The sequence below is a fragment of the Mesoplodon mirus genome (assembly GCF_964341445.2).
Source record: "Mesoplodon mirus genome assembly, chromosome: 6".
Lineage (NCBI taxonomy): Eukaryota > Metazoa > Chordata > Mammalia > Artiodactyla > Ziphiidae > Mesoplodon > Mesoplodon mirus.
Window position 1 is genome coordinate 80,813,581 of NC_138982.1, and position 25,977 is coordinate 80,839,557.

A 25,977-nucleotide genomic window follows, 5' to 3' on the forward strand; every position below is an offset into this window, starting at 1 on the left:
CTTACCCTGAATCCTTCTTCCACTCTGTTCAAAGCAGCCACTCTTCTGTGGCTTCACATACACAGTTCTTCCAGAAGATGTTGCTTTCATTAAAGAAGTCATTTAATATTAAGAATGTATCTTTTCCAGCACTATAGCTTTCTGTAGTTGCTCACACACAAAAAGCAGTTCTTTGTTGATTTCATTATTGAAACAGAATCTAGCCAATCTTTAATAAGCAATGAAACATTTGAGGCATCCATATTTTCATCACTATATAGCAACTATGGATGTTGTAATTTGCTCTAATACTTGTTTTTCCTGCTGATCTTAGGGGTGTGTGTGTGTGTGGCTTTTTGAATTTTTTTTGCCAATTCCAGTGGTGTGTGCTGACCAAAAAATGCATTTTAGCTTGTCATTATGTTGTTTTCCATGTACTATTTCTACTATTCCTGATTAGATCAGGAAGATAATTGTTCCCCCTCAAGGTATGTCTTTTGCTATTATGTAAGAAATCAAAAAGAGTGTCCCTAAATATTTAATATCAAATTGAGTGAAATTTTCTAAAGTACTGAATTGAGTACTGCATGTCTTCGAACATCACCCCACCCCCCCAAAAAATGATAGGTATCTGTCTCAATGTCTTTATGTTCCAGATACCTGGTTTCTAAAGTTCTTGGTAATCCTAAGTACAATATTCCTAACAAATAACTCAAAGTATACTAGGGATGAGGATATCACTAATAATAATGAATGTGAATCCATATTTCACATAGTCATTGTTACTTTTGTGTTTGAATCATTGTCAGATCTAATTAAGTCATTTGTTTTTATCTTATTAATGTGTCAGTCAGCGAGCTCTTTTCAGAAGTAGGAAACATGTCAGCTCTGCCCTTTTCTTTTTCTTTTTTGCAGTACGCGGGCCTCTCACTGTTGTGGCCTCTCCCATTGCGGAGCACAGGCTCCGGACGCGCAGGCTGAGCGGCCATGGCTCACGGGCCTAGCCGCTCTGCGGCATGTGGGATCTTCCCGGACCGGGGCAGGAACCCGCGTCCCCTGCATCGGCAGGCGGACTCTCAACCACTGCGCCACCAGGGAAGCCCCCTAAAATGTTTTTAATCTAGTTTAGTTAAAACTAGATCATATAGTATGTAAATCCATTTAAGTGGGCACACTGCAGTATAACACAATATGTTAAAGGAAACGATGCCGGCAGTCCCTCTGTGGGGAGAAGGCCCACTCTCTCCTCATGGTGTTTGGCAACAGGACATAACTCATGACTGTCTGACATAGAGACTAAATATGGGCAACAGAGTCTATCTACATATTTGCAAAGTTACTTTCTATTTTTAGATTGGAAATAAGTAAAAATAAACATTCTAATATTTTTCCCTATGCCCTCTGGGGACCCTGCACCCCAACTTTGGAGAGTGCTGGTTTCACAGTGTAGGTTGGTGATTCGTTGCTGCAGCGGACATTCTTGGCTTGGTCCCAGCATTCATTCCTGCTTTTCCTGTCAACATTACCCTTACTTTCTTTTGGGTGGGTCCTCATTGGCTCAAATTAGCCCAGCCCAGCCTCCAATCAAAGTGACTGGTATGGAGATGTCAAGAAATTCAATTTATGCTTTCTTTTTTAAAAGTGCACCCTAAGATTTTGTAGCAGCTCCCAAAATAGGCTCTCTCCCTCACCCAGATGGGGTAGTCCAAGGGCGTGATGAGGCTGGCACTGAAGCCAGTTTACCACCCTGAGAGCATAAACTGGAACTCTCAGAAGCCACCATATGGAACCCAGGGATGAAATAAGATTGCTGAAGGTAAAGACGAGAGACGGCAAGAAACAGGATCCTTGCTGACCTTATTTGCGGTCTGGATGAAGGCTTTCCTGAAGCCAGACTTACCCCTGGATCTCTCAGCTACTAGGTGAATAAATTCTGTTTAATTGCATAAGCAATTTAAGTTGACCTCTCTGTCATCTGCAACCAAAAAATTCCTCACTGATACAGCTATCAACTCCTTTGTTTTGTTGTTATTGTTGTCGGTTCATTTTGTTTTGTTTTGTGTTTATTATAGAGAGTCAAGTTAACCATACTCTGTAGCACAGAATTATCATCAGTATCTGCAAGGTCCTTCCATTGAATTATTCCCCTAGCAGCACACATTAATTATAAGCTTATGTACCAGGCACTGTTCTAAGTAATTTACATATATTAACACATATAATCTGCAGAACAACCCTATGGAGTTACTATTACTATTATTATCCCCATTTTACAAATGAGGAAACTGAGACCAGAGGTAAGTAACTTGCCCAGGGTTACTCAGTAAGTAATAAAGCCAAGATTTACTACCAAGGCAAATTTGAACCAAGGTAACCTGGCTCCTAAACCCATGCTCTTAATCACTACAGTATACCAGAAAGACTACAATATGCACATACTAACATTTGGCATTGTCCAACTCTCTAATTTTTGCCACTGTAATGAATGTAAAGTAATATTTACAATTTCTTATGTAACTTTGGACAAGTTACTTAAACTCTCTGTGTCTGTTTCCCTACCTGTAAAATGGAGGTAATAAAATAATACTGATTTTATAGGGTTGTTGTGTAGTTTAAATAATGCCAGTGACTGTGAACATCTTTTCTCTACTTGTTGGCCATTCAGGATTCCTTTTTTTGAGAAACTGCCTGTTCATACCCTTTGACCATGTTTCTACTGAGTTTCCTGTCTTTTTCTTATTGATTTGCAGGGGTCACATATATATTGCAGTTATGTCCATTTTAGATATTACACATCTCCTTCTAATCTATCACTTTTCTGTGGTGCCCTTGTTTAACAGGAATCTTTAATTTTGATATAATCAAGTTGATCAATTGTGCTCCAAATGTGGAGAGAATGAAGACATGAAAAACAATGTTTATGCCCTCAGCAACTTAAAATCTGGCTGAAGAATCAAGACTAACAACTATATGAACAAGTGTCAGACACCGTGTAACAATATGCAATAAGATGCCAAGTTGTAAGTCTATGTAATCAACTATTAACCTCGGAAAAGTACCCCAATTTTTCTGAGCTTCAGTTTCATTACTTGGAAAGTGGACACAATAAAAAAAATACTTTTCAGTTTGTTGTGATAATTAAATAAAATAAGACCTGGCTCTTGTGGTTAGTACCTGGCATATAATACCAACTGCAATTCAGATGCAAAGCAGATTAATGAAATAATAATGGCTACCATTTATGGAGGGCTGCTACCTGCCTGGCACTTACTATAAGATACCATATTTAAATTCCACAATCCCCTGCAAGGCATTATTGTCAGATGCAGAAACCTAGGTTCAGAGAGCTTAAGTAATCTGACAAAGTCACACAGCCAGTAAAAGGTGGCAACAAGATTGAAAGCCAGGTTCATTTGACCTCAAACCTCATGTGCTTTCCACTATGCCAAGTTATTGCCAGAAAAGGTACTAGAAAAGCAATGAAACTTTACTTGGATCCTGAAATTTTTTTTAAAAAGACAGAATTTGAATAGACAAAAGGAAGAAGGAAGAGAGGAGACCATGCCAGATTCTGAGAGGGTGCAGTGCATGTGCCAGGGATGAGTTCTTACAGGGCAGAAGCAAAACTTGTACAACATAGTGCCCTTCAGTCCCAGCACAGAGATTGGGACAGGGTAGCTGGTGGGGGAATGCCTATTCCCTACTTCTCTTATTTCTATAAGGAGGAAGCAGGAGTGCATTTTCTGACTGGGAAGCTTGAAGGAGGAACTAGGGATGTGTCCCTCTGACCCCTCAAGTTTGGGAAGCAGGCCTGCCCCAGGAAGCATGCATTTTCTGCTTTTCCAGAAACTGTAAAACTGCAGTCAGTTTTATACAAGCAGACTTTCCAACTCTGTTTATGACTGGTGGGGTATGTTCAGTTCTGGGGTGAAGTACAAACAGGTCCTTGTCCCTGCAGATCTAAAGCCACTGCCACCATTCCAGTTTTTACCAGGGACAGGCTGACATTTTGCTTTCTACCAGTCTGACTCCTGCAGCTATCTCAATGGATTCTGAACTTGCATGGGCAATATGGGTGTTATTTGAAGCCCCCTAAGACCACAACCGTTGGCACTCAACAAACCATGGTAAAAGAGTGAATGTGACAAGTTCAGAGGACAATGAGAAGATGGCCTGATTTGAGCAGAGGACATACAAGTCGCTTAAGTAAGGTTAGATGGATGACTTACAAGAAAGGCTTTTGGATTTGACGTGGGAAGAGTGCTTAAGTTTCTGAGCTGGGGAAGAGCACGAGGAAGACAGTGTTTATGTAGAGATAATACGGCAGTGCGCTGCAGTGGAGACTGGGGGAGGAGAACTTGGAGCTGGAGGGAACCAGAGGTGGTTTCTATAATTCCTAAGTGAGGGAGGATGAAGGTCTGGCCTAGGGAAGTGGAAATGTGAATGGGGGTGAAAGGATGAACAGGAGATCTCAAAGGAAAAACTGCCAGGATATGGTCACAACTGGAGTCTGAGAAGTAGAGATAACGTTTTTGAGGGAGCACTCTGAAAGAGCAGGCCCGGAGCTGGTGGGAAGTGGGTCTCAGCCTTGGGCACGTTAAATCTGAGGTGTCAAGTTGGTTTGCTCTCTGCACCAGGGACACCGGGCGCATGGTAGGAAAAAAGCTACAGTGGGAGCAATTTGCGGAGTCAACACTGTCAAAGACGCATCACACATTTGAGGACCTCTGGGAAGAAGTTGGTGGAGGTGTGAAGTATGAACATAGAGGGTGCCCGGGATGACCGGGGTGGGAGTAGGGACACAGGTGAAGCTGGGAGGAGGAGAGCACGGGGACCCCGGTCGCTCCTGGGCTTGAGGGAAGGACGGGATGAGGCTGCATGCAAACGCTGGAATCAGGATCTTCCCAGCAGAGGAGGATGGCCTCCACCCCCACCCCCCTCCCCGCTCCCCAGGAAATCCACAGTTGAACCCAAAGCAGCTTTCCTCAGGCTGGCTGGTCTTCTGGACCCTGCGCCCCCTTCCTCGAGCTCTGGCGACAGTGATGCCCTGGACCCGGAGCTGCGGGGGTCCCTCTGCACCTCTGGCCCGCTCTCTATCAGCCATAGAGGGCGACTTCAGCTGCCCACGCTTAGGGGCTTTCACCCCAGGTTCCCGCCCCAGGGCGAGCCAGGACCCCCAGCATTACCGCCCCACCTGGCCACCGCCGCAGCCCGCACTCGCAGCCTGCCCGAGCTGCAGCAAGCCAGCGGCCCCTCCCGGGGGTGGGGTTTCGGCTCCCCACACCCACACCCCCTCCGCCTTTGTTGCAGTGTCCCCCAGGACCACCCCCTCTGTGCCTGGGCTTCCACGTCCGGGGGGCTAAACTAGGGGCCTGGGTTTCGGGAAAGGGGTTCGGCGGCGCCAGGACGCTCGCGGGCTCCAGGACGTAGCAAGGGGCTGGGAGGAGGGAGCGGAACCCTGAGCCGCGGGGGCCGCTGCTGCAGAAGGGGGAGGAGAATGGGGAGGAGCTGGGGGGCAGGCTGTCGGGGAAGGAGGGGTCTTAAGGGGCGGCGAGGCCAGGTCGGATTTCCTCTGAGGCTGGCGATCGGCGAAGCTCCCACCTTCCCTTAGAGCTCGCTGCAGCCGCCTGCCCCCGCGCCCTCCGGAGACCGGAACGGGACCATGGTGAGAGCGGGGTGCGCTGCGCGGAGCCGAGCGCACTGGCCCGACCCCTCTGGGCGGCCGAGGGTGGCCGGGCGGAGGGAGCGAGCCTCCGAGGCACGAGGAAGTTTCCGGGGTCGACACGGGGCCCGGTGCCTTCACTCTCGCTCTTGTCTTTTCCGCAGATGTGGACGCGCTGGCTCGCGCTCGCGCTGGTGGCGGTCGCCTGGGTCCACGCCGAGGTAGGTGAGCCTCTGAGGAGGTCCGAACTCAGGCGCCGGGGCCACTGGGGTCTGCGCGTCGCGCGGGCGGTGCGTGCGTCCCAGGGATGCTCTCCCCGGGTAGGACTGGGAGTTTCCATCTGCCGGGTGAGGGGGGCGCTCGGAGCAGAAATGCTGCTTACGAAACTTAAACCTTAAAATCAGGAAAAGTAGTTTGGGCCGTCAGCGGGAGCCCCCCCGCGGCTAATATGGAGGGAGAGTTGGGAGGGGGAGAGAGGACGAGCAGGGCCGATTGGGATGCAGACGGCAACAGGAGCAGGAGCCGAGTTCAAAAAGGCGCCTGAGTTCTTTCCTTCACTTAAGAGGAAATTGAGAATAGTTGGAGACTTTTCCCTTCCGAGTCTGTCTCCTGGGGGAGGGGGGGTCGGGGGATCTCAAGAGACTCTTCTTTTAGGGCGGAATATTTTTTTTCTTTTATAAAGTAAAATGATGATTCTGTTTTTTTTTCTTTTTTTGTAAAGTGCCCTCGGATTTTGCGTTATTATCAGAGCCAAATAACGGCCTTTTAAAATCTCAGTTTTTTTCTTAAACTGGCGTTGCGCAAGTATGAGTGATCCATTGCTCTGCTCTTTGAGGGCTCTGCGTTTCCAGTCAAAGTATTTCAGCGCCTTTTGGGTAGTGTTTTCTTTTCAACTCCAGTGACCTTCCTGAGACACTACAAACAAACCAACAAACCCTTCGGTCACAAGCTCCTCCATTAACTCAAAGGTTTATGGACAGAAAATAAACAATTCTAAATTCCCTGGGCTCTAGTCTCCAGAAAAGTGAGGTCAGAAACCAAACATTTGATAATTATGGCAGGAAATGTGGAAGGAATTAAAAAGCATGAGGGAGAAGAAATGGAATGTACATTACAAAAGAAATAGCTCCCTGGTGGGTGGTTATTCTCCCTCTTTGAATTTTTTTTCTCCGTATTACAGTTTAGCCCCACCCTTAGCATCACAGCTTGACTGCCTAGAAAAGTCATAAAAGCCTGCAAGGTCTTCACGATTAACAACAAAAAAATACACATTATACTGAACTCTCATTTAATTCACTACCACACTTTTGGTTGATCTGGAAACACGTGCTGTTTTTACTCACAATGAAATAAAAATAGCTAATATTTTTTGGATATCTACTTTGTGTTGTAATAAAACTCCATTTGAGTGATGGGGAAACTTAAGTCAGAAAGGTCACATAATTTATCTAGTGTCCTAAGTTGTTAAATGGTAGAAGTGGGATTTGAACACAGTCAGGCATCGCACCCCAGGCTCTTAACCGCTGTCTCACACAAGGACTAAATATTTGCCATGTACTTCTTATATAGCAGACGTTGGTTGGGCTGCATGCCTCATTTCTTTTACAGCTTCCCAGAACATTGTAGGGTCAGTTTTTTTATCCACAATTTACAGAGGAAGAAACAGGTTCCGGAGACTAGGTAACCTGCCCAGGGTCTCACAGCTAGTTCTCAGGAAGGATCTGAACCCAGCTCCTTCCACTGGTGGCGCTCATCTTGAACTCCAGATCTGCTTCTAATGCATTTTGTTCTCCAGGGTTTGAGTTTGAGGGAGGATCCTTCACTGGCTGATTTAGTGAAACAGCCTTCCATCCCTGCTGCTGCCCTCAAAAGGCTGCTGTAGTCCATTGATGGATGTGGTGAATCCCTGGTTTGTTTTACTGCAGGTTTAGGAATTGCCAGCTAGTGTGTGAAATCGCTCTGTGAACTGGAATGCACATTTGAGAAGTGAGAATGCCATAGGTTCACTCGCCACAAGGCCCTATAGCCCAAGGTCTGGGATCTGTTCTCCCAAGCTGTTTGTACTACACCCCCTCCCCCTGGTGCATTGCAGGGAAAAGCTTAGCCCTCATAGGAAGTTCCCCCAGCAGCAATTTCCTGCTTGAGGTGGAAGAGCAGAAAGTACTCTCACAGAATTCCCAAGGCAAAATCGTGGGGAAAGAGGCAAAATCAAGAAGTGCTGAGGCATGAAAACGGAGGAAGTGGTACAGAAAGAAGGCTGTGAACTCAGGGTATGTGAGGAGTAGGTATGATGTAGCTTTCATTTCATGACTCCAGATTATTAAGGATTATTTTTTTTATCAATACAATCTCTTGGTATCTGACCCTGGTAACATTTGGCAAGTTTTTAATCAGTGTTTTAATAATAATAAATGAAAAGATAGATTAGCCCTAGCAATTTGGATATTACTTTCAGCATTTTATCGTGTAGTTAATGGTGCTTTTGCAGTGGAATTTTTTTTCCTTGTTAGCTGCAACAACATATAGCAAACAAAGCCAAGTAATGGTATTTACTGTTTTTATTGACATGAATCCACTTTAGTAGACTTTAGGGCTGAAATCGTACAAATATTGTTGAACTTTTAAAATGAAATTTAAAAAACAAACTGAGTTTTCTTGGTGCTTTTTGATTTAATACAAGCACAAGGATTCAATTCAGCATATTTTTAAACTATGTGATTGCACAACAAATTATGTTGATAGTTGAAGAAGCCAAGTCTTTGGAATAGTAGTAGACCTCTAGAATCAGGTGCCCCTAGCTTGAGAAAAGGTGGTTGTCATCATTATTAGTGCCAGTCTGTAAATCCTGTTTGGTTAGATTCAAGAAACTATTAACAAATCTCATTAAGGAAAGTGTTATATTTTTAATGTTTTCCATGGTCTCTTGGTACCTCATGGTTGATTTTTTGACTGCTTCCTCTTTTTCTTTCTTTTTGTCTTAATACTTCAGGCAGCCTCCATCAAAATTCCATCCCATCCACTTGAGCGCACAGCCATGTACTCTTTAGAGTCTACTTGAAACGGGGTGTTGGCACATGTCTCTTGATGAGCATGTATTAGTATCTGCAATGGACGAGGGAGGAATGGGGGGTTGCAGCGGCAGAGCAAGCTACCTTGTTTCAGAATCTTCTGGGAGGGCGTTATGTGGGCCTGCTCACTCTTCCTTTACCCATCCACCTCCCATTGAGAATTACTGCAGTTCACTGAGAGGTGGATAGTGGAGGCTGGGAAAGGTTGACATGTGCCCTTGAGTCTCAGGAGGTGGTGGGTATGAGTCTACTCTAACACCACAGGCTGGAGGGGACCCTGTGGCCCAACTGCCTGCTTCCAAAAGGCAGCATTGGCAAGTGCCCAAGCATACTCCACTCTCCGTTGGTGGTCATCTCTGCTGGCACTCTGATTTCCAACATTCCAGGTCTATAAATTTATCATGATAAGTCACAAGTACAGGAGACTGATTCACAAACAGGACACTCATTCCAGTAAGGGAATACTTAACCTATGAACTGTGAGTGCATCATTTAAGATAATAGCAGCAAGAACAATAACAATTATACAGATAAGCAAGAAGATTATTAGGGCATTGTCCCTCTGAAGCCAGGTTTCATAACCTCATTTATACCCTATTATCAACATACAGTTAAGCAACCACTAGGGGTATTATTGGCAGATGTGGGGTCTCCTCTTTATTCTTTAGAATTACTCTAATAGCGGATTCAGGAAGGCCTAGAGTGTGATTTTCCCATTTTCCCTTGATTTTCCCCACATCCTCTGACTGCTTCTTGAAGCTACAGCAAAAACTAGGATTTTAATATCCATCTTGAACATTAACCACTAAAATAATCTCTTGTTTGTTTATCCTTTGGCAATAAACTCCTTGCTGTGATTCTGGAGACCATTGTTAGAAATTGGGATGTTAAAACATGGCAGTGACTGCTGAATAGCCAAAACAGATGGACAGGCACCCTGCAAATTGAGGCCCTGGATGTTGAAAATGTCTTTAGAAAGGACATGTCACAATTCCCATAGACGTCTCTGGATTGGGTAATGGAAAGCAGGAGTCCATTCTCAGGCTCAGAGGAATGAGTTTGGGAAGAGCTGTGAGGTGGGGGCATGGGCTGCTATGAATGTAATGTCCCAAACAAGAAAATAAAGTCTTCAAAGTCAGTGAGGCAGGAAAACACATGTTTCCAGGAGAACAGGGAAAGGATGAGCTGTAAATGCCAGTGGTCACACACAGAGAATTGAAAACATCATGGTGTCTTTTTCCTGCTCCTTTTCAAATAAATGGACATCCAGACAGAAATTTCTAGTAGCCACAAATAGTATTAGCTTAAGGACACCAGATATTATAGGACTGAAAACAACTTATACTTAGATGGGTTCATTTTGTAAGCTGTGTGACTGATGTCCTGTAGGTCAAATGCATACTTTTCTCTAAGGTTCCATCTTCTGTCACTTGTGACTTTGGCATGGGGTGCTTTCTCCAGGAGTGAGTCATTAACAGCACAGGCCTTCCCTTCATGGTGCCCATCAGTCAGTATTCCCTGATGTAGGCTGAGCATGCCCTACACAGGGCAGAGTCATGGATGAAGTGCAAGACATGGTCTCTGCCCTCAGGTTGCTTACAGTCTAATGGTGGGCTGTTAGATTTAAACTGTGGCAGCTATAACGTATAATATTATAACTGCATGATGAACAACTATCTTCATTATTATTATTGCTTTTTTTTACATTAACAAGGACTTCCCCTGATTTTTAAAGTTATTTTACATTAGTACAATGCACAAATCTTTAATGTATAGTTTGATGAACTTTTACATGTGAATATACCCATGTAGCCACCACCCAATCAAGACTGAGGGAATTGGTACAGTAAGGAGGCTATGAACTCAGGGTGTGTGGAAACAGTTAAAATGAAAAAAGTGAGGTATAGGTATGATCAAGGTTACATTTCATCACTTGATGATCATTATCATTTAATTAGTCCAGTCTCTTGATGTCTGTCCCTACTAACATTTGGCAAGCTTTTAATTCATATTTTAACAATAATGAACCTTTAATAATTCATGAAAAGGTAAATGAACCCTCTCCATATGAGACTTGCACTTTGGATATTATTTTAAGCATTTTAAACTTGTAGTTAACAGTGCTTGCAGTAGAAAATTGTTTTCCTTGTTAGCTACAAAAACATAGCAAACACAGTCTTTATTGACATGAATTCATTTTAGCAAACTTTGTATAGCTGACTTGACTGTTTTGCTGATGGATATTTCAGGGCTCCATATAATCTATGCTGAGAAACCAAATCAAGGAAAGAAACTCAAATAATTCTATTTGACCACTTTGCCCTGGTCATTATTTTAAAGGGACTCTACATAAGATGCCTATCATATTATTTATGAAAGCTAAAAACTTAAAACCTACTACATACCTAACAAGAGGAGAAGAGTTAAGAGTTAACAGCAATATATGCCATTAAAAGTTATGTTTACAAAAAATTTAAGGCTCTGGCAAATGATTATCATTTAAATAAAAAAGCAGAACACCCCCCCCACTCCAATGCCTATCCTCACAACTATGTAAAAATTTATAGAGAAGTATGACAAAATGTCTTAAAATCCATCATGAGGATTCTTGTGACATCTCACCTTTTTTGAGAGGAATTTATCCTTCTAATATATGCTATTTTATTTAAATAAAAAAGTGTTATTTTCTGATAAAATATGGAAATTAAATATGTTCATAAAAAGCTCAGAGAATATAGAAAAAACTAGAGCAACGAATAAAGTTGCCCATAATTCTACCACCTAAAGATAAACTAGCCCTTCATCCCTCCTTTCAGAGAAATTATCAAAGTCAATTAACAGATGTATGTGATATGCCTACTAGACACTGTAAGCAATGAAAATTAGTGCCTCCCAACACTATGATAAATCGCCTGCAGCGATGGAGCAAACATGGTGTGCATGTCACCACTACCCTATCCCTTACCCATGGCAGACCTTACTAATCAATCAGAATTCTTCCTTCTGAGCCTGGAGGAGGTTAGAAAATCCTTCTCAGCAATGCTGTAGGCAGCCACTAGCAGTTACTCTGTGTGTGAGATAAAAGACATTTGCCTTTTCTGCTGGAAAAGTCAATCCAATTTGACAGACATCGGTATATCTTTAGCCAGAATTAAGATGATTAGAAGGCAGAGTTTGGGATATATGAAACAGCAGCAACATGGGGTAATAGGTGATGGAACTAGGGTAGCAAATGGATGAAAATGTCGAGAAAACAGCAGTTTGTTCCTGGCTCAAGCTTCTAAGTTCTCTAGATGAGTTCGAACACCTTAAACATGTAAGTCAAACTCTAATATTGGCCATCAACAAAAATATGAGAATTTTCTTGGCTCTTCTGCTGGAGTAAATAGTTGTTCTTGCTAAGGCTCTAAGAGCTGCTGCTGTCATAGATAACAGCTTCTGCATTAGCAGCCGCCTGGCAAGAAACTGCTAAATGGAAAGCTCTTTGGGTAGTTGGAGTACAAAATATATCCTGTAAATCTGCATTTTCTGCTGTGGTTGGAGGATTTCCATGTAATCTCTTTGCAGACTTTTTATATGCTCATTTGGAAGCCATCACTAGTAAGCTATTCCCAGGATTGTCTGAATTTATGACCTTTAAAATGTTTCCTGTATAATCCCAGACACTATTTGTGACCAACTAAGCTGTTGCCAAAACAAGTCATGTGACACACGGCAAAAGCATGATATGTTGCAGGCCCGGTTTATACATATGTGTGGCATGGGATATTGGCTTGAATTGGCTTGAGGTAGGGAAAATGTCTTTTACTACTTTTTATCGTATTCAGGATTTAAAATCCTGTGTCTGAGGCAAAATTTGTCTTAGTCCACAGTCTGTCATTCTGTCCCTCAGTGATAGTAAATGAATGTAATTTATTGATCTACAGCAGTGCCAGTTATACCAGTCACTCTGCACATATACTGCTATTAAGAATAGTGTGATAATAATAAAAAAAAATAAAAAAAAATAATAAAAAAAAAAGAATAGTGTGGAACTAAAAGCAGTACCATATTGGTCCCTATTCTGAAGTAGCTGCTACCACCATAGCTACTGTACAACTCAAATGGACCTGGCCATTAGGGGGCCAAATCTATGGCATTCACAGAAATTACCACCCCCTTCCTCATCTCTTGCTGCTGGTGCAGAAATCCCTGAAATGCAGCTGTGGGATGGATGCCTTCTCAGAATTTGAGAGGCTCCATGGGAGCTGCTGGGGCCATTTTCAGGCTGTTCACCTTGACCACTTGACCAGTCTGTCCAGTAGGTGGCAGCTTTTTGTGTGGAACTTCATCTGAAATTGTGTCTGTTCCTGGAGTGCTAGCGCTTTTCTCTTATTTCTTGTTTTCATGTCACTCAAGCCTTCTACTGAGTTCCTTTCTTCATTCTCTTCTCTTGTTCTCATATCTGGGTGTTTCCAAGCCTTACCTTTCACATGGACCCTGTTACAGAACTTTCTTATTATTAAGAAGAACATAGTGAAAGAGTCCTTGATTTAGAATTCCTGCTCTGCCCTTTTCTTGCTAATGTTACCTTAGCCACCTAATTAATACCTCTGACTTGCAGCCTCAGTTAAGAGCAAGGGCTTTGGGGTAATGAATAGGTTTGAATTCTGGCCTTGTCGAGCTGTGAAACCATGAGCAAATTCTTTACCTCCCCGAGCTTACTTTCTTCATTTGTAAAATGAATAATGGCTAGATGTCTCTCTTGCCTATCAATCCAATTAGATAATAGAAAAGCCTCTTCTCCTCATAGCACACAGTCAACACTTGCAAAAAAGAAGTGCATCTTAAGAGTCCCTACTGGGCACTGATAAAGAGTATTTTTAACTGTAATGATTTCAACAAGAGAATTCTCAGCTTACACATTAACATTCACTAGGCATGGTCTGTATTTGTACAGCCTGTGCACTGGCTCAGGTGGTGGTTCTGTTCACTGATTTATCGTTGAGAGGAAGTATAGCGTCATGGTTTAGCACTCAGGCCTTGAAGCTATGTTACCTGAGTTTAAATCCTAGCGTAGCCCTTATTAGCCCTGTGAACTTGGGGAAGTTACTTAACCTCTCTGGGTCTGTTTCCTCATCTATAAAATGGGCTTAATATGGAGTATTTACCCCGTAAGTTAGTTGTGAGAATCAAGTAAGCTATTCCATGTAAAGCAATTAGAAGAGTGGTTTGGCACACGGAGTACAGTAAATGTTAGCTATTATTATCAAGCTTGTGGCATCTCTACTTATTGGAAGAGCTCCAAAAGCTATGGTGTGTGTGCGTGTGTGTGTGTGTTTGCACACTCGCATGTGCTCATGGCTGGCAGAACTCCCCTTGCTTCCTTCATTCTCTCCAGAGATTAAGGATCACCTTTTAAAAGGCAACTAGAATATTTATTTCAGTGGATGCTTTGACGCCCAGAATTCATATCAGAACCCTTGCCTCTACTGAGCCAATCTTGCCTTCAAACTTCCAGCATTTCCTCTGTGAAGCCACAGCTCTGTCATTCCTCCGGGAAAAGAGTTAAGGCCTCGTTGAGCACCTTCCTTGCACAGGCAGTGCACGTTGTAAGCCAGCATAGGTTTTCCCTGAAGACAGTGAACGAGGCAGAGAACTGGAAAGGGAAGAGGAGTGAGAAGAGGCAAAAGAGATGGGTGATAAAACTCCTCTGGAATTTTTCCAGATTCAGATTTCCTCCTGTGTCCACCCTTCTTACGCATGGAGGTGGCCAGCAGGTATCTTGGATTTTTTGTGGGATTTGTCATTCGCATATTCTTGCTGTAGTCCCCGTAGCACAGCCTGTTCCCATGCCACAAATCCTCAATTTGGGGTTTCGAAAATATGATCAGGCAAAGGAATAGAACCCTTTGCTTTCACCGTTTGAAAAATAAATACCTTCTCTCAAAGACAGGGTAGGACGTATTCCTGGAGCAGGCTGATTTGTCCGTTTGGGAACCAAGGCGGTGCTTTGGGTGTTTTGCACACAAACTGGAGTCCTCTGCTGGGCGCTGCTGTGTCTGGCAGCCGGCCCTGACTGCAGCCTCACGTGGCCACCAATTCCCAGGCCCCGGAGCCTGGTCTCTTTATTGCTCCCTGCGTTGCTCTCTTCATCTTTTCCCTCTGCCTTCTTGTCTTTCCTTTTCTTTCTCATCTCTTTCTTCCACCATAACAGAGAGGTCATCGTGGAGTGTTTGGGCTGCATTTTTCGGAGCTGCCAAAACACGCACAGAGCACCAGGTTCACATTTCATGCAGAGAGAACGCTGCACAAAATCTTGATGCATTATTTTGCTTCACCCATCTGGGACAAAGGGACAGTTCTCCAAGTAAACTCAAGGAAGGAAACGTTTCCTGTTCTCTATCAGGCACTGAGTTAATGCTGGTGACTAAGACACAGACCTGTCCCCAAGGAGCTTGCAGTCCACCGGGGGAGGCAGACAGGGTGGAGTGACCCAGCATGGTAAATGCTAGGACAGGGGTGACAACGTAACCCAGCACTGGGGGTTGCGGGAAGGCCTCAGAGAGGGTGTGCCCCCAAGCTGAGCCCCAAATATGAGTGGTGTTAGCCAGACAACAGCAGAGAGAGGGAAAGAGCCTTAATCTAACTCTCACAACATGATGATGTTGTTACTGTAATCTTCATTTATCAGTGAAGAAACCATGGCTCAGAAGATTCAGTCAGTCACCCCAAATCAGTCACCTAGTAAATTGTAAGGCCAGGATACAAACCCAGGACTTCCAACTCTCAAGGAAGGCAAATACTCTGTGTTCAAGTGTGCTTAAGGTCCACTGAGTCTTATTTCTGAAAGTGACTTTGAAAACAAAGCAAAGACCAACTTTTCTCTAGGTGATATGGACTCAAAAATAACTGCCTAGGCTCTGTCATTTAACTCTTCATACTCTATCAGCTGCAAGTGCCTGGATCAATACTTGAGGCCTGGTCACAGTCATTCTGGCCACATCGACATGGGCATGGCCTCAACTTGGTTTGGGTCCAGGTGCTTCTTTGACCCACATTGAAGTACAGTATAGTTGTTCCATCAGAGCACTTGCCTCATAATGGTCAGTGACTCACGAGCTGCTTTAAAACAGTTTCTTTGTCCTTCAGATGTATTCACAACAATTTCACGTTGAATTAGACCAAACTGCAAGACAGCTCTAAGACTCCAGCTAAGTGTCTGGGTGTGGTTGTTCAGACTGTCGACTGCACAAAAGTGGCTGGCCAAGGGAGCCAACTGGGCTGACTCCATCCTGCACTCTGCTTACCAGTCTCTGTGCCCTGTCCTGGGCCTTGTCTGCCCACCCAGAGGGAGAACCACCTTTTTTCTAACTGATGTGCAGAGCTTCCCAGACCCAACATTTCCTCTCAGATATAAGATGCTTATTCGACTATGGTGGCCATTTCTCCTCTGTACATTTTGTAAATTGATATCATTCAGAGTCTTAGAAAGCTTTCATAACAGGCCTCCATCAAAAGCCAGTTCTGTATTTTTGTGGATTTTCCTCATGGATTACCTAAAATGATACAAATGGAAATTTTAAAAAATCTATCCTTTTACAACCAAAAATGTGCTACTTTTGGCCCTTGCCCAACTCAATCTAGTTTGGGAACTATGATTCCCCAGGAATTGAGAAAAGCATTCCTAGCTTCCCCTGGATTGCTGGATTAGCGCAACTTCCCTCAGCCCACAGCTGAATTCCAGCGCCGAGAAAGAAACGTCTTAGACTGAGTGAACTCCCAGCCTGGAGCCTGTCAGAGGTTGTGTCATGTGTTTGCATTAGCTGAATAAAAAGCAAGCAGGCTTTCTGGCCTTACTCCCCCTCCTCCCCACACCCCCCTCTGGAGAGGCCGGTTAAAGTCTAGACAGTGTCTGCTTGGCAGTGAGCCTTTTCAGCACAGTCTGCACAGTTCTGCAGCTCTGACTTGGGTTGCCTCTCTTCACTCATTCCCTCCCCCCTCGCCCCCGTTTTCTTAGTTAGCCTTAAACTGTCTCAGGGGACTGGCTTGAGCCTCCCATGTAAGAAGCAGGTGAATGAATTTATGAGACCGTCAGGATTCAGCTGTTTTGAGAGGTTCAGAGTTGAGAAAATATCAGCAGTGCTGGCTGCAGCTGTGGCTGAGTTTACAGAGATTCCGTGATTTGAGCCAGCTTCCAACAAGCCTCCATTTATTAGCCAGAGATGGGCTGGAGGGAACCCAGGACAGACAGTGGCACCCAGGTAATGAGCCTCGTGCTGTCCTTGGTGGAGTGAACTTGGGCAAGTCACTGGGCCCCTCATCTGCAAAATACGCGGGTTAGAGTAGGGGAGCTCTCAAACCCAGCTCTGAAATCCTACCCATATAAAAGGAGGCAGACATTTTAGGTTGGATTGTCAAAGTATTCTACTTAATGGAATTAAGATATTTGATTAGATCTTGTCTTAATTGACGGCCCAAGGAAGAGCAGTTTGAGGGAGAAACTGGCCCAGAAATGGGAAAAGAGAACAAGTAAAAGCAGGAGGCATTTTGTGTCCCTTGCTTTCTCCTGTGTGCATTGAATGAAATATAAACGATACATCACGTGGCACCTGAACAGTCTTCATGCCCAGAAATCCCAGTTGCTGTCTATTCTACAGAAAGGAATCACTTGATTTTTCCACTTTAGAAAGCAGCTAATCCACAACACTGAGCAAGAAATGAAGGATGCTGGGTCTTCTTGGGGTTGAGCAAGGAATCTTTTTTTAAAAAAGAAGACAACCCAGGATTCCAAAACGTGCAACTTGAGCTTTTACTGAACTTACAAAAAAACAAAAACAAAGCTTTCTTCTGACCTTTGTAAGTGTTCACGTTTTCTTTTCAAAATAATGATGCAATATTGAAACAGCTTACAAAAATCATTGTCTGAAAGCGTTGCATGGACCCTATTTTGTTTTCCAGAACTCTTCTTGCCTTCTCCCCATGTTGCCTGGGCCATGACCAGGATCCTTGGTTTCCTCAACAGGAATTGATGAAGTTCCTGCCCTGGTCCCCATGCCTTCTCTCTAAATCAGTTCAGGGCTCTTGTTACAGCTGAGGGCACTGCTCTTTGGCCTTGACCTCAGTGGTTAAATCAAGTGACTTGAGAGGGTGAATGCAGTAAGGAAGCAGAGGCCAGTGCAGATGTTTTAGTCCTGTTTAACGCTTGGTACCTTAACTGCACTCTAGTTCCCGAATCCCACTAGACAATCCCAGTATGCTAAACTGTGCTGACTTTTGGTTCTGAATGGGGGGCCAGCCCAGTGCTGTCTGTGGCTTTCCTAATAAGGCCACTTGTACAGTGTCAGAATTGAATTCAAATTGGCTGTGCTCCAGGGTAGACTATATACACAGACACACCCATAAATTTTACTACTTAACTGACTTAAGTTTCACTACTTGGAGAATGTGACCATCTACTTATAGACTACAATACACTCCCCTGACAAATACACTCCCCTCACAGAAACAAATTCCTGTGGAAACCAAAGAAGAGAAGCATATATGTTATTAAATTTCCCTTAATTTGATTGTTGTGTTTAATCCAGTTTGGTACTTAACTTCTGTCATAATGTCCTGATTTCTTTCTGAGCCTGGTGATACAGATCAGTGCTTATTTTTGTGGTTGTGAAGTTTGCTTGTTAACTTAATCAATGTATGTCATTCATTCATTCATTCATTCATTCCCTACCTCATTCCAAGAAAAAGAAGTATGTTTTTCTTCTCAAATTCTATGGCTAGCATGTCCTACTAGTTTTTGTTAGGGTCACACTAAATAGACATATTTTCCATTTCGGAGAAGGACTCAAGTTTATGGCCTAACAGTTGCAACAGAGAAAAATAAAATGGATGGAGAACTTAAAATTCCTGATGACTCACCACGATACCTGGCTCATCTAGATTTTAATGTGAAATTGACACACTAGTGTGGAATTTCTATTAGAGCAGCTACAACTTTTTTTTTTTTTTTTTTTTTTTTTTTTTTTTTTTTCTTTTTGCTGTATGCGGGCCTCTCACTGTTGTGGCCTCTCCCGTTGCGGAGCACAGGCTCCGGATGCGCAGGCCCAGCGGCCATGGCTCACGGGCCCAGCCGCTCCGCGGCATATGGGATCCTCCCAGACCGGGGCACGAACCCGTATCCCCTGCATCGGCAGGCGGACTCTCAACCACTGCGCCACCAGGGAGGCCCCAGCTACAACTTTTGAAGCAGAATTCCAGATGCCCGCACTGAGCCCAGACTCAGACATACCAGAGTTCCCGTCATTGTCAGGGTCCCTATCAGGAGGACCCAGGTGTGGCTTCTGGGGGGCCCAACCCAGCTCACAAAACCTGCTTGCGAATGGTGGCAGAATTCACAAATGCTCAGAACGGTCAGCTTCACTTTTCCAAGGGCATTCCCATCCTTGGGTCTTCACCATATGCTGTGATTACAATGCTACAATTAATTGGGGCAGGCTGAGGTCTACATCAGAAGCAGGAAATTCACCTGGCTTCTCCTTAGAGTCCTTAGGATCTTTCAGGAATCTGTTCATTTGTGCTTTGTCCCCCCTACCCCTCCTCTAGTCTTCTGTCCTTGGCATTTTCTATTTTCTTTCATTTCTTAGCCTGTGTGGCCTTGGCCTTGCCAGCAGCCACATGCAGAGAAGCAGACTTCCTAGTTTAGCTCTTTATTTTAAGGGTAAAGCCTTTCACTTTATGCATTAATTGGCGTCTGTATCATGTTCAACAAAAGAGTAATTTTCTGCGTGGCATCAAGGGCTGGCTAATGATCAAAGAAAACCCCAGCACAAGGATATCCTCTTCAGGTATGAGTTTGTTTGGGATTTCTCAATTTCCTTTCCTGGGGGATGGGACTAGAAGGGAGAATGGGATTGGGATGTGTTTTGAGCAGAGGCCAGACATTCAAGTCTTTGCTAAATGTTGGGTAAAGTAAATTCAGTACTCACTGCAGACTTATTTCTTAATAAAATTTTCTAAGCTGTCTGTGGGCCATATTGTTTAAAGGGCAGTTAAAAAGTTAATGGTTTTCTCTCTGAGAAATACAACTGGAAAAGAGTCTTTGTGTTTTTCTTTGTTTTCTATAAAAGAACGGGTATAATATAACCTGGATGATAATAAGAAACTGTATTTTTTTGTTTGTTATATGCCCTATCTAGGCTTTCTCTTTTTTTACATAAAAATAAAGAAACCATGAAGGTGATATGAAATCCTGTAAGAACAACCAACGCTTGAGGATTATTAACCCTGCTATGTTGGTCATTTGACAGCTTAGGTAATTGCATTTTCCCTCTAAATTCCCTTTACACATCTGATCAAACAGAAGGCTCTTCATTTCTTGCCTAAGTTGCTTCATCGAATTGCTGTGTGAATTAGAGAGCAAGCTGGGTTCCTCCCCGGGGGTATGTTTTGAGTTGGTGATTGGGTTATTTTCCTAAGTAATGCTATCATTATTTGGTCTAGGGTAAATAGCATTGTAATTTAGTGACCATAATTACTCACATTACAGTGGCCTGGAGTGCAAAGACCTCCTCATTCCCCAATGATCTGTCTAACTCCAGGAAAGTCTTCTCTCTAACCAGGTTGGTGAAGCGAGCGTGCGTGCGTGTGTGTGTGTGTGTGTGTGTGTGTGTGTGTGTGTGTCTTCCGTGCAGCTGAGGACTATTATGGTCTCTACATTACCAGTCTGTGGATTTACATGTGACAACAGCCATATTCAGAAAGTCATGACATTCTCTCTGAGGGAGAGACAAAGGATTCTAAAGCCAAGGGTGCTCAAAGCATGGAACTGTCCTAAAACAGTTTCTTGTTTAGAAATGGGTTGAGTAAATAGGAAGAAGGAAAGTAGTGTTGGGCAAGACTGCAGGGAGAGGAGGGAGGCAGTTGTGGGGGTGGGAGACGCTCACCGTTAGCTATAGTTGGGTACGTAAAGGAAGAAGGGGTGATAAAGTGAAGAATGTCTGGTTTTTATCTTAAATGCTTTGTGAGGAAATACTGTGAGTGAACTCTGCTGATATATACGATTAGAAAAGAAAGGTGACTGTTTTTACGAAATGAATGTATGGACCATAAGCAAAACTCACAACAGCAAATGATAATGCACAAGCTGTAAGTTAAAACAGCACCTGTATATAGTGTGTATAGCAAGGGAGATAATGATACAAAGTACCTTACGTAAGGTAAGTGTTCAATAAATAGTAGCTGCTATTCTCTTGTTGTTGCTTGAATTCCAGGGGAGAGTAGAGCCACAGGGAGAGACATACAGAGCCTAAACCCATGTTTCTCAAACTGAGTACTGAGTGATGTTAATATGTGTGCTTGGTTAAATGGTTTTTTAGTTGCAAGACTTCAGAGCCTTATAACGTTCATGTGCATTATTTATCTTCCTCTCTAAAAGAAAGTACTATAAGCAATGTTTTCCAGACATTTCACCACAGAAAACCATTTCGAAAAATACCGTAGGGCTTCCCTGGTGGCGCAGTGGTTGAGAGTCCGCCTGCCGATGCAGGGGACACGGGTTCGTGCCCTGGTCTGGGAAGATCCCACATGCTGCGTAGTGGCTGGGCCCGTGAGCCATGGCTGCTGAGCCTGCACGTCCGGAGCCTGTGCTCCACCAACGGGAGAGGCCACAACAGTGAGAGGCCTGAGCACTGCAAAAAAAAAAACAAAAACAAAAAAAAAACCATAAATATTTAAAGACTAGTGGAACAGTTTGGAAATATGGGTCAATTCTAGACAGATTTCCATAAGCAGAGTCTGTTTACCCCAGGTCTTAGTGAGCTTGCTGAACTCACTTCCTAAACTATAATTCAATTTCATGAAGAAGGCATGGGACTCATCGGGATCCCAGGGCCAGTCTGACAGAAGATTCTTCTGAGCCTGACTCTAGACTGGACCATTGGCATGTCCATGTCTATACCTACCTAGAACTGGCTGGGGTTTTTTATTAACATCTTGAAGTATCCAGGAATCTTCTTTTCAATTTTTCACTTGCCCCATCCATACCCAGTCAGTCCATCAGCAAATTCTGTCGGCTCTGCTGTCAGAGTATATCACCTCTCTATTGACTGTTCTGTCTCCATCACCACCACCTTAGTCCATGCCACCATCATTTTGTACTTGGACTATTACAGTAGCATCCTAGCTGCTCTACCCCTTTGCCCTCTAGCTTTCTCCATCTACTTCTCTGCACAGCAACCTGAGCAATCTTCATAAAGCCCTTATATAATCACGTCACTCTTCTATGTAAAACCCTCCACTAGCCCTCATCTCATAGGAATAAAATATAGGGCTTCCCTGGTGGCGCAGTGGTTGAGAGTCCGCCTGCCGATGCAGGGGACATGGGTTCGTGCCCCGGTCTGGGAAGATCCCACATGCCGCGGAGCGGCTGGGCCCATGAGCCATGGCCACTGAGCCTGCACGTCCAGAGCCTGTGCTCCGCAACGGGAGAGGCCACAGCAGCGAGAGGCCCGTGTACCACAAAAAAAAAAAAAAAAAAAAAGAATAAAATATAAACTTCTTACCCGTGCCCTACATGCTCCAGCCCTCGCTTGCTTTTTCTAGCTCACCTCTCACTGCTCTCCCCGTTGGGCCCTGTGTCACAGCCACAGTGGCCTTTCTCCTGGTCCAGGAACATGACAAACTCCACCCTGCTTCAGAACCTTCACACTTTCCTTCTGTGTGAACTGCTCCATTCATCCCTCAGGTCTCAGCTCAAAAGAGTGTTTCCTAACCACTCGATCTAACTGGTGATCTCTCTCCCAGATTTCTCTGTCAAACTTACTCTATATTCTTCTAAACACTCATCACAATCTGAAATGATCTTGTTATCTGTGCTTACTCACTGTCTTCCCTCTAGAATATGTACTCCTTCAGGACAGAGCCCTTCTTTCTCCTTTACCAATGAATCCCCAGCACCTAGAACTGAGCTTAGCATATAGTAGGTGCTCAGTAAGTAATTTGTGGAATTAATCCACTGGCCAAATGTATTGATCAATGCACTCTAATATCTCATCTGCAGTATGAGAAGATGCATAGTATCCTGCCCACCTCAATCATTTCTGTGCCAGATTCTGCAAGTATATTGTGCACCTGCGAAGGTGGTTGATAGCACGTGTCCATCAACACTTTGCTTAACCTTGGACATGGTAGTAATGCTGGGCTTGCTTAGTCTGAAACCTGGATTCTCATTCTCTCAGGTCCAGGTAAAGTTGGAATTTACACAGACACTAGCTGAATAGTAAATATTTTTATTCTTTCTTTCCATGATCAGCAATTCTGATTTAACTGGGCCTCATTCCCAGAGTAAGCAAATGTCCCAAGGAATGTAAAATAAAGCATTAAATTCTGTTATCAGTGATTCTTTGCCCCAAGGCCTCTGGTCAGTTTGTCTTCTGACCTCACCATTTGCTGAGACCTTTACTTTTTTGGGAGGATTTCTGCTTTTGTTCTTCTGTTTCATTTGAATGGCAACTTTGATGTCCCCAGTATGGATAAAACAATGTCTCTGGATTTCCATATTAGATCTCAGAGAAGTCTTCTTTCCTGGGGAAAGTTCCACCAGAGGCACAGTGAGTGGAGTCCCAGGGAACAGACCAGCCCCTCATCTGCAGTTTTACTCTCTAAACTCTCCTGCGGTTGACCCACAGACCACGTTCCCGACTTCCGCTGCATCTTGCTCCACTTTTCAGTGAAGTCAGTTCAGTGTGTGGCATTTCTCTCGTGTTCAGTCAGTTAAAAATGAAGGAGAACAGAGCTTTAAGAACTATACCGCCACATAATACTTGGGAATGTTTTTACCACAAATGATAATCTGTGTGTAGTTACTGAGCTAGTGGGTTTGGGGTAGAGTTTCTAATGCAGTCCTTAGGGAAAACAAAATGAACAGAAAAGGAGGTCTTTGTGCATTGTTGGTATAGCTTAAGGGTCTCACAGGATTTTAATCTCTGCAAAAATAGGGAGTTTGCTACAATGGAGCAGGATACCTGGCACATTCTCACTAGTGGGCCTCCTGTCAGCTAAGGCCTGATTGGCCAGCACAAGTAGGTTTTGCAGCTCCTTCCCCCACAAGCTCTGGCTTCCCAACTGCTCCAAGGAAAGAACGCAAGGCAGGAATATCTCAAGAAGAATAGAATGTGCATGTTTTCATTGACTTTAATCTCAAGGCACTAAAAGTGCGTGTGTGTGTGTGTGTGTGTGTGTGTGTGTGTGTGTGATATTATTGAAAGCTGGCGGCAACAGAGTAAGTATATCAGTAGAGCGGAAAAATGAAAAAAAGAGTTTTGAGAAATATCCACCTCATTGTGAAAGTTGTCCATGGACTTCTATGCAAAAAAAAAAAAAAAAAAAAAAAGCGGATTTAAGTAGTTAAGAGAAGGCTCAAAATATGTAGTTTAATTAGCCCTTTAACACTGTTTCATGAGATAAGCCATACAGTCTTAAAACAGGAGGTAGCAAACATTTTATCTTCCTTATAGAGGAGACCAGGAGGGTGAAGTGCCTTGTCCACAGGCATTGAAAGCTGAGTCAGAATTAGGCTTAAGTGCCCATGATGCCTGTCCATTTTCAAAGGACTAGGTATTCTTTCAGTTTCCTGGTCTCAGACGCAGCCCAGCATGCTGCCTTCCCCGTGTGATCAGATAATATCTGTTGACTTCTATAATACACACCACTTCTAAAACATTCCCAGTTAAAGTCTTAATCTTTCTATATAAACTCTCCTCCTTGATTCAGCTCTCAGCAATGTGTCAGAACTCAGAACTTACTGTTTAGAACTGTGCTGTTCAGTAGGAAAAGGCACTAGCCACAGGTGGCTCTTGAGCACTTGAAATGTGGCCAGTCCCATTAAGATGTGCTGTAAGTATAAAATATATGCCGGATTTCAAAGACTTAGTATGAAAAAAAGAGTGTAAAATGTCTCATTAATAATTATTACATGCTGAAATGGTAACCTTTTGGCTATATTGGCTTAATAAAACAAATTATTAAAATAATTTTATCTGTTTCATTTGGCTTTTTAAAATATGGCTACTAGGGCTTCCCTGGTGGCACAGTGGTTGAGAGTCCGCCTGCCGATGCAGGGGATACGGGTTCGTGCCCTGGTCCGGGAAGGTCCCACATGACGCGGAACGGCTAGGCCCGTGAGCCATGGCCGCTGAGCCTGCGCGTCCGGAGCCTGTGCTTCACAATGGGAGAGGCCACAACAGTGAGAGGCCCGCGTACCGCAAAAAAATAAAAAATAATAAAAAAATAAAAATAAAATAAAATATGACTACTAGAAAAATTTAACTCATTTATGAGCCTGGTGTTATATTTCTATTGGACAACACTGCTGTAGACAGTTGTCACCTAACCATATGTTGCATTTAGCCACACATTGTCTTGACTTAGCTCTTATTAGATTGTGTTGTTCTGTTATTTAAAATTCCATCTTCTCATCTAAACTGTCACCAGCTTCGGGACGTGGACTATGCTTTATTGTTCCTTGAGTCCCTAGCATCTAGCATGATGTTTGGTATTTTGTTGCTTGATTATTCCATATTTTGCTGACTTTCTCCAAAATAGGTTTTGTCCAATTCCACTCTGGACAATGATAAGGAAGTGCAGATTAAATTGTGTTTGGAGTGTAGCTTTTTTCAAAAGGATTGATTTTATGTAATTCTTAATTCGTTCCAGAAAGATTAACATTCCTCTAAACTGGACTATTAAAACCCAGGAAACATGCAGTGGGTGCTGGAATTTCCTGACACTCCTGCCCAGCAGAGAGCAGCAGTTTAATTGATGATTAAGGGTCGTAATTGCCACCCAAAAATCTTGGGGAAGCTCTACATTAAGCTCAGAGATTTTGAGCCCCATTTTCCAGAACCTGTCGGGGTATAGGTCCAGGTAAATAAGGCACATTGGCCCCAGTGGCTGCCAACCTTGAACCAGGGTTGAGAGGAGAGGGCTACGACCAGCCATGATTGCTAAGTAACTGCCAGGAACTCTGACCAGATGGCTGTGATTCCCAGAGTCCCTGAGAAAATACTAGGGGATGCACCCTGGGTGGCCTTACCCTTTAAACATCCTACAATTTTGTAACTGAGGTTGTGGCTGGACCACATGCTCATAATTTCTAGGCTGGCTGTATTATACCTAAAATACAGTCATTTCTGCTGGTTGCCTGGGGGAGTCTGACCTTTCCCTGGGTTTTGTGACCAGAGGATCCCTGAGCCACTGCTTTTGGTTCTGTTGTTAAGGAATATTTAAGAATGT

At 43.6% G+C, this 25,977-nt stretch overlaps 1 protein-coding gene and 1 long non-coding RNA gene across 2 annotated transcripts in view; both read left to right on the plus strand.

Annotated features, from left to right (window-relative positions):
• The first annotated feature begins 5,510 nt into the window (after positions 1-5,510).
• FSTL1 (follistatin like 1) overlaps positions 5,511-25,977 on the plus strand; it is a 51,999-nt gene continuing 31,532 nt past the window's right edge. Inside the window, exons 1-2 of the mRNA XM_082624260.1 lie at positions 5,511-5,644; positions 5,806-5,862. Of these exons, the coding sequence (XP_082480386.1) occupies positions 5,642-5,644; positions 5,806-5,862 (60 nt within the window). The 5' untranslated portion in view covers positions 5,511-5,641. The remainder of the gene's footprint in view (positions 5,645-5,805; positions 5,863-25,977) is intronic.
• LOC309805905 lies at positions 18,923-20,307 on the plus strand. Its single transcript, XR_014294327.1, has 3 exons — positions 18,923-19,532; positions 19,884-19,999; positions 20,234-20,307. It is a non-coding gene; the product is annotated as an uncharacterized lncRNA (long non-coding RNA).